Source organism: Buceros rhinoceros, unplaced genomic scaffold (assembly GCF_000710305.1).
Source record: "Buceros rhinoceros silvestris isolate BGI_N320 unplaced genomic scaffold, ASM71030v1 scaffold5969, whole genome shotgun sequence".
Classification (NCBI taxonomy): domain Eukaryota; kingdom Metazoa; phylum Chordata; class Aves; order Bucerotiformes; family Bucerotidae; genus Buceros; species Buceros rhinoceros.
This window is the reverse complement of record NW_010431979.1, coordinates 13622-22321: the sequence shown is the minus strand read 5'-3', so window position 1 is coordinate 22321 and position 8700 is coordinate 13622. Positions and strand designations below refer to the sequence as shown.

Here is an 8700-nt window from a genome sequence, read left to right as displayed (position 1 = left end):
ATCAGAAATAACTTTCCCTTTATGTTCATGTTAGGAAAAGTGGCAAAAAACCAGAGAAGATACAGCATCCATTCATTTGTTAACCAACTTCATTTAAATTTGAGCATGTGTACGCATATTTAGGAATCTTGTTTATCAAAATCTTCAAGAATTATCTTACAACTTGTTTTACTATGGGGAGAGGGAGTACAATACAACTCCCAGGAAACAAGCTTATGTGTACAGGTATTATAGCTTATTTACTTATACATAAATAAATCTCTGTTCTTCCTTTACCTCAGGAAATCTTGGGTTGGCTTTATTTAATGCATGTGAACAAGCATTAACAGCATGAGCAAGCTCCTGCTCCAAGAGACTATGTATTTTTGCTGCTTCACAGATCCTACAGAAACATAAAAAAAAAGAGAAAAATATTTCCTAATTCCTTTAAAGAATAATTCTTAACAGTACACAACTCCATCAGAGGAGAAAATATATAAAGACACGTTTCACAAAACACTTAAAAAATAGTTCTTTATAACAAAAGTTGAAATACAAGAATCTCTTCAAGCAATAGAGCACCTCATATAAATTATATCCATAACCTAGATTATTTACTCTGCTATGAAATACTGAGAAGCATCTATTTGTCTTAAAAAACAAATGCTACGCAAAAATTTTACCAAAAAATTTTGTTTGGGCTATTAACTGAAATTAACTTCAAGTTATCTTAATGTGCTAGACTCTTCCTCTATTGTTATCTTAAAAACTATTACACCTATTTCACAAGGCATATCCTTCAGATGTGGCTGCAGTCATTTGAGATTATGAGAGGTCCACCTGTAATTACAACCTCAGGATCATCTCTGAACAATAAAGCTTTTAAAGTGTCTTGGCTAAATTTCACTTCAACAACCTAAATTATTCTCCTATATCTACTTAAGTTACCAGTGCAGTATAAAAAGAACATGTAGTTCTTCAATTCCTTTCTTATCAGTGCTTATATTACAAGAGCAACTGAAAACATACTCCAAGAATTGATTTTGACACTTAAGATAATTTGTTATCAAATGAATAGAAGCTTTATAAAAAGTTCAGATTAAAAAAAATGCTTTTCTTAAAAAAAAAAAAAATTCTATTTTTTTCCTCTGTGAGAATGGGTCTTCTTTATTAAAATATTTGCATCTCAGGAAGAAAGTAGTTCTTAAAAATAAGCAAGGCTGTGGGATCAGTTTTGTACCATCAGCTCACTATCATCTCAACCCATACAGATTATTGAAGTGTCCAGGGGCACAGAGATGAGGATTTGAGCATTAGGAATGAAATAGAAAGCTGCAATAACAACGAATGAGTGGATGAATGCAAAAAGGTATGAAGATTTAATCTGGCAAATTTGGCTCCTTGAATATCGCTGTGTTAACTATTTACTCATACAATATTTTTAGAACAGGTTTACTGGAAGGGGCTCATCTTTTTGAAATCTTCAGTAACGAAGCTTTAAGGAGAAATAAGGTCAGGAGAAGTTAAGGTCGGGTGGATACATCCACACTGTTGACTTCCAAGGGTGTTTTTTTTTTCAATTAATATATTTTTGGATTTGCATAATATCTGAAGTTTCAATTAAAAGCCTCTCTGCAAAATAGTCTTCCAGTTTTCCATTTCCACTGCTCCTTCAGAAAGTCAGTTTTCACAAGAAAAAAACCCACATAAACACACAAGAATAAAGTTACAGAAATACGTAAAAGCATGCATAAACAAGTTGAGCCTTAAAAGTAAAATATAATAAAATGAAATAAAATTTTAAAAATAAAATGACTGATAGAGTGGCAACTAAGCATTAATCCAAAACCAGGGGAAATACACACTTGTAAGTCTATGTATGCATTTGCATGAATAATTCAGTCTTGGTGTCCAGGTTGCCAATCCAAACATTCATTTTTACCATACCTAGTAATAAGTTCTTCTGCAGCCTGTGAGCACAGCTGGATCTGTGCAACTTCTTCTTCTGTAGCCAATTCAACAGCCTGCTGAGGGTACAAGGGAGATCGAATGACAGGTTTACAGGAATCAAACTTCTGTTTGTCTTCCCAAGACTTCAGGGTGTTTTCAAAGGCCTAATCAAAATGAATTACACATTCAGTTCACAGCACTTGGGAGCATTCTTACTTATTTAAAAAATTAATTTTATGTTATATAAAATTTTAGTTAAAATTGATTCAACAAAGAAACAACTTCTAATTTTATATAAATAATGCAACATAATAATAATAATAATGTATAAATAACAACATGACATCTAAATTTTAACTTACTATAGAGAATAAGTCATTTCTGACAGCTCTTTCCTGTTACCTGTTACCCTCAAGAATTGTCTTCCCAAACAATAAATAAACACAAAGACAGTGATAACACAAGCACATTTTGTGCAGATAGCAAGATCCAAAGCTGAAACTAATACAGGATTAAAACCTAAAAAGTGGTGGAAAAGCAACAATTTTACTAAAATAGAGTTCAAATGCCAGTAACACCACTGTAAATTCAATGTCCAATTAGCAGGTGGAGAACCAAGAGGGGAGTTACACCATTCACACAGCAATCCTAGACAAGCATGAATTTCCCAGTGACCTTGTGACTATGTTCTGCTTGAGTCTCTTCTGTCTAAGACTGGTTCATGGTGCAGAGAGAGGATTAGTAGGGCAGGGAGAAACAGGAGAGAAATCTTCAGAAAGTAATTCTGAAAAATGGACATTACAGAACTTCGCTATTTATGCAACTGTGATAAAACTTTCAGTATGTGACTGTGTATAACACACCTAGAGAAAAAGAAAGAAGCAGCAGCAAGAGAAAAGGGAGAGGGAGAAAGAGCGCGCGAGGGAGAAAGAGCGCGCGAGGGCAACAAAGAAAGAAACAAAGAAAGAAACAAAGAAAGAAACAAAGAAAGAAACAAAGAAAGAAACAAAGAAAGAAACAAAGAAAGAAACAAAGAAAGAAACAAAGAAAGAAACAAAGAAAGAAACAAAGAAAGAAACAAAGAAAGAAACAAATAACATTAAAATTTTGACCATTCTTACTATATATTCATAAGAATATAGGAAAAGCACTGATAAAACTGATAATAGCTAACAAAGCTTTGTCACTTATACAAAAGAACAATTCTCTATCCAACTTATTATAGAAATCCCATTAACTAAGTAATTATATAGGTTATATAGTCAAACAACATTTTTGTAAGCACTATTTTCATTTTACAACTGAATCAAATTATTACAGAAACCAGCGTTAGTAACAGTATCTCATAACACACTTTCTGCAACATACTCTGTCTCGTGTTAGCATCTGAGCTCTGTTTTTGTGTATGATCTTAATAACTCCTGGGGGCTGGATCCACGCCTCTCCATCAACTTGCACTGGAACCCCTTCATCACCAAGTATGGTGATCTTTACTGACCGACACTGGAAAAGAACAAACACATAATTTTACAGAGCAATAAATACTAATGAAACTGATGGGCCACCAGAAGTATGTTGATTACTAGGAGCTGTGGCTTCCCTCCAGGACTGTCTCAAGGATGAAGCATTTCTGTACTTTATTCATCATTGAAGACAATTAATCCCGCTAAAATTAAAACAATGTCAGTGTTTTATTAGTGTATAGGGTGGTGGTCATCCTACTTGCCAGCATTCCAAACCGCTGCCAACCATGTTGCGTGCTTTCAAGTAAGAAACAAACCTGAGCTATCCTGTGGTGCTGTAGTTTGATGACTCTTGAAACTGCCATCTGCATGCTGCCAAATACTGCAACAACTTCTAAGATTTTATCATCAAACGATGGAGCCCCAAATATCTGAAAAGAAAAGAAAAAATTCCATTTTTGATGGTAAGTCTAGTGCTTAGATTGCATGTTCAAGAAAAATGGATTGACTTGCAGACTCATTTTCAGCATTTAAATGCTTGAATTTTTTTACTGTAGAATAACTACACTGTTTCTCAAAAGTAATAGGAGTGATAAACTATAGACAGTGGGCCAATATTATTTTAAAACACCAATGCAAATAGCATATCAAACATCTGAATGATGAGGCCTATCCTTATGTAGGAAGGATGGCATGTTTCTGCATGCAGCCTAATAAATATTTTTCAAGGCAAGATAAAAGGCTGATTCAAATCTCTGCTTGGTTAATGTACTTAATATCTAAGAGGTTCTTGAAGTTAAGACGAGTAATGGTGTCTTTCTTCTCAGAAGAGCCTATCTTATATTCTGAATTGTCTGGAGACTAACATCTGAGTCCATGCTCAACTTTGTTAAACACTTTCAGACTGACGAGGATCTTGTTTGCGCTGTATAAAATTACAGTAAATAAGAAAAACACTTCTGTATGTAACGAACATCCTGATAGCCAGCCAAGACATTGAATTTCCATGACCTTATGCAAACGGCAGGAGGTCTCGCCTGTGCTATTGCCATCTGGCGACCTGCAGGGGAATTTAGCCATGCCACAGGACAATTCTTAGGCTAGGTCTGGCAAGAGATATCATACTAAGATCACCTGAAGACTGACCATTTCATCCTGACATGCTATAGGGAGCAACAAGGGAGAAAAATCAGCAGGAGAAATCACTCCAGTAAGAGTTTGATGAAGAGATCACCTCTCTGAGCAGTACTCAAACTACCTCAGTTGGCACGTGGGGCAAAGTAAGCTGCATCAGAGACACCTGAGACCAGACTGGAGAAAATCCTTGAAAGATGCTCAAAAGCCACAACTAGTTGGGTTCTGTTCCCTGACAGAGGATTTCCTGGAGGTGAAGAATAAGGGGGTGCAGATCCAAGACTGTGTAATACAGATAGCGTCTGCAGTAATGACTCAAGGAAGGAGAGGATGGGGAACAGGGTGAGGGACTTCAGTCAAGAAACAATTCCCTCCTTTCCTGTTGCAGGTCGCGTTTCCAGCCTGTCTTTCTGGACACCAAAAAAGCGTGCCTAAACAAGCCTCACTTCAGTCAGTTGGCCTGCAGCTGCCCTGTTTGGCTCACCCATAATGTTTCAGGAATAGCTGCAGCTGTCAAGGCAACATCTTTCTTTCAGCTAGCTAAGCAGAACCAGCAGCACTTCAGACCACCACCACCACCACCTCTCACAATCAGTCACTCTAAAGCAGTGAATTACGCTCTTAATCATTAAGCCTCAATATCACAATTTTGCTGGAATGGACACAAAAGAAGGCAACAGACAGTGAAAAATCCTGGGATACTATTTTCAATTAAAAAAAAAAATCAACAAGACCATATAGCTTAAATTGAAACAACCTCTAGGGATAAGAGTTGCTATCCAAACTACATACTATTACTATTAAAATTAAATGAGAAGAGCAGTTCATGGTATTTATCGCTGGTTTCACTCAGAAGGTTACTTCTCTTTAATGTTACTCACATCATCTTCTTTGGTTCCACCCCAGAAATTAGTCCCACCAGCATAGCTGGGAATGTTTAGCACAGCTATGCCCTGCAGACTTGGAAGGGGGATGTACTGTCCGTCACACTGTAATGGATAAAAGCTTATTCAGTATATAAATAATGTGATAAAAGTCATCAGCCATTTTTAACACATGATGCTTCAACAGAGCTGGCAGGGAAGGACACAGTCATTAATAGGTTTGACACAAGACTATTCCCTCCATGCTGTGAAGCATCTCTAACACAAAGCTCTTCTCCCCGATCTTAGCACCAGTTTTCACATTGCTGAATAACATGTAGATATTACATGCTGTATCTACAGCAAAGGTGTTCCATGACTCTTGAAAGAAACGTTTACACAAATCCTTAGAAAATATGGACAAAAATCTGTAGCAATTTTATCAGGAGGAGGAGGAGATGCAAAATTATTTCCAGAATGTGCTTAATGTTCTCTTTTTATGATTTAATCTCAGCAACAAGAGAGAATTTAACATTTTAATCATAATGTGACAGTATCTAAAATATGCTGTGATATTAATAGATGCTGCACAGCCATTTGTGTTATAGTAGAGGTCTGGCTCCAGTTCCTGAAATTGACATTTTTAATTTTCCAATGCTGTGCACCTCATCACATGTTTTAGCATAAGGCTAATGTTGTGCAAGGCGATACTAAGTATGAAATTTCTACTTGCTCATTTACTTCCAGAAATATTAAAAAATAATTATGGAAAGGTCAGATTTGAATGCCTTACTGAATCTTATTCAAAAGATCCTTAAATTAGAATTCTATCTGCAGCATATATAATGTTCTTTCCTGTCATTATATTTGCTAACTACTGCATAATTCCTTGATAATTACTCAGTCCTTAGATAACAGCAATCTGCCGCTACCAGACAAAATCCTCCCAAATCTCAGAGGAGTGAGAAAGAGTTCCAGTAACTTAAAATTATTCTTTCAACTTAAGAATTTTATCTTCATATAAATATCATGCACTTCCACAGGAAATACTTAGCATGAAGTGAAATGAGAAATTATGTACATTCTCTGTCAAAATCCAGCCTACAATTCTTTAGGTGAAAATAACCGTAGCCATCCCAGTCTTCTTGTGCATTTGGTAAGCATTTATCTCTCCTTTAAGTTCCCAGTATCATGAAGATGACTTAGATTTGATTTTACTTCAAAGACAAAAACTAGCCATGTTTAGATATTTACACTCCATTGGTTGTTGCTATGATAATATCTTGCTGCTTTTGCATGATTGTCTCAAATACCTATTAGGTAAAATCTCTGCTGGTGTAGCTGGGCTTCTTGTGATGCACATTCAGAATCTCCCCTCTTCTGTTGGGAAATTTTGACTGAGATCATCAGTGTGCTCTCCCTATCTGTGAAATCAGGCTTTCAGATAATTTAAAATGAACCTGAAAGATTAAGACTTGTTATGTCTTTCCTTCCATTTAGTGTATGTTAATTTGTGTTATTGTCATTAAATCTGATGTAGCAAACAATATAAAATGCATCCTACTATATAGTATTTTTTTTTTAAACTCTGTAATGACAAGAAACATTATACTGCTTTTTTTGTGATTTTTAAGTATTGAAATTTTACTCCAAAAAAACACCTGGAAAAACACCTCTTACGTAGCACATGTTTACAAAGTGCCTCTGAGGTCAGTTTGAGTTGACACAAGGACTCTCAAAGGTTTCAAGAGAAAGCCCAAATTCTCCATAACACATTGCAGGAGCAAAAATACTCATTCTACCCATAAATAAAAGTTACCTCAAGTTGAACTTTTTGTTCTAAGTTCTTGTAAGTTCTCTGCAGTAGCTCTTTTGTGCCAAGAACCCCATACCACATCATGTTTTTTGTCCGACTTCTGAAAACAAGGTAAAACAGGTAAACAAGACTTCATACAGAAATATACACATTATTGTCTCCTATTTCTAGGATAAGAAAAAGCTAAGGAATTAAAATAAAGAGATAAGGAAAAGAAAATAATGGGAACGTCTTGGCTGTGTTGCTGACAATTATATTACCTGCACTTTTCAGGATGCTCTTCTCGCTTGTTATTAAATTCTAGCGAAATTTTTGCATCTAACCCAATTCCAAAGTAGTTGTTCATGACGCATTTTTCTGAATAGCCCTCCCTGTTAGAAGAAAAGAGATAATTAGGTGCACAGTACCTGGACACACAGAACTTTGATGAAGATTGGTTGTTCTCAGAACAGATACATCAACTATCTATTGATGAGATGTCAAGAGATATTTCCTCTGAATTTCTGTGAGGAAACCCATCAGCAGTCAGAGACAGACTGACTGCCAGCTCCTTTGCAAGTGCAAGTTACTTCCCATAGGGCAAAGAAGAAACAGTACCACACTCCCCTCCACCATACCCACACTACCTCCATCATACCCAAAATGGCAGTGGGATACGAGAAAAGAACCGCCCCAGGCACAACTCTTAAGACAGCAGCACCGCACCAGGCTGAGCACCCAGGCTGTGTTTAGGCATGTTGGTGCTAGATGTTTGGGTGACACTGCTATCACAGCAGTGCTTTATTTTAGGGGAGCCACAGCCCACTATCCAGGTACCATCCATAAGCATCTGCCAATGCTACACCCACTTCTGGGAAGCAGAGACACCTTAGGACACAAAATTTCCACCTCACAGCTCCTTTCCTTCTTTCACTATAAAGTGCCCAGACCTACTTCAACTTCTTGTTAGTGGCTGAGCTTGCCTTCGGACCAGAAGTTTGGACAAGAAACCCAACTCTGAAAGTCTACTGTCCTCCTCTTCCCAAACTGAGTGAGCAAAGAGTAAGTGAGCAAATGTCTCCTATTATTTCTGGCAAAATCCAACCTTCCAACCTGTTTTCAGACCTTGAGGTCTACTACCAAATGACAGGAAACAAGAACTTCACAATGAAAACAAACAAACAAAGATTACAAAAAGGTAAAAAAAAATTCTTAAGAAAAGCAAAGGAAAGCAAAACAGTAAATGTGGAAAAAAAGTATCTCTTACAGGGAATCTGGATCCGGGTCAATAAATGGCGTAGCACCAAATGGATCGATGTTGGCTAGCAACATTTTGCTAATAATTGAACTTCCTGCAATAGAAGCAGCTAGACCAGCCCTCAAACCTGATTTAAAAAAAAAAAAACAGAAAAAACCCCAATAAAACCCCATGTGTATTTGATAAACAGAGATTCATATATTGTCATAATATAAGCCACATACTGAGAGAGAGACAAAATTAATTAAATTTGTGTAG

General features: G+C 36.5%; 1 protein-coding gene across 1 annotated transcript in view; it reads right to left on the bottom strand.

Annotated features, from left to right (window-relative positions):
* Positions 1-276: 276 nt before the first annotated feature.
* Positions 277-8700, bottom strand: part of LOC104500005 (diacylglycerol kinase eta-like) — a gene marked incomplete at both ends in the record, with an annotated part of 20181 nt that continues 11757 nt past the window's right edge. The window contains 8 exons of the mRNA XM_010143593.1: positions 277-382; positions 1927-2093; positions 3298-3432; positions 3710-3823; positions 5408-5515; positions 7209-7305; positions 7466-7576; positions 8452-8569. Of these exons, the coding sequence (XP_010141895.1) occupies positions 277-382; positions 1927-2093; positions 3298-3432; positions 3710-3823; positions 5408-5515; positions 7209-7305; positions 7466-7576; positions 8452-8569 (956 nt within the window). The remainder of the gene's footprint in view (positions 383-1926; positions 2094-3297; positions 3433-3709; positions 3824-5407; positions 5516-7208; positions 7306-7465; positions 7577-8451; positions 8570-8700) is intronic.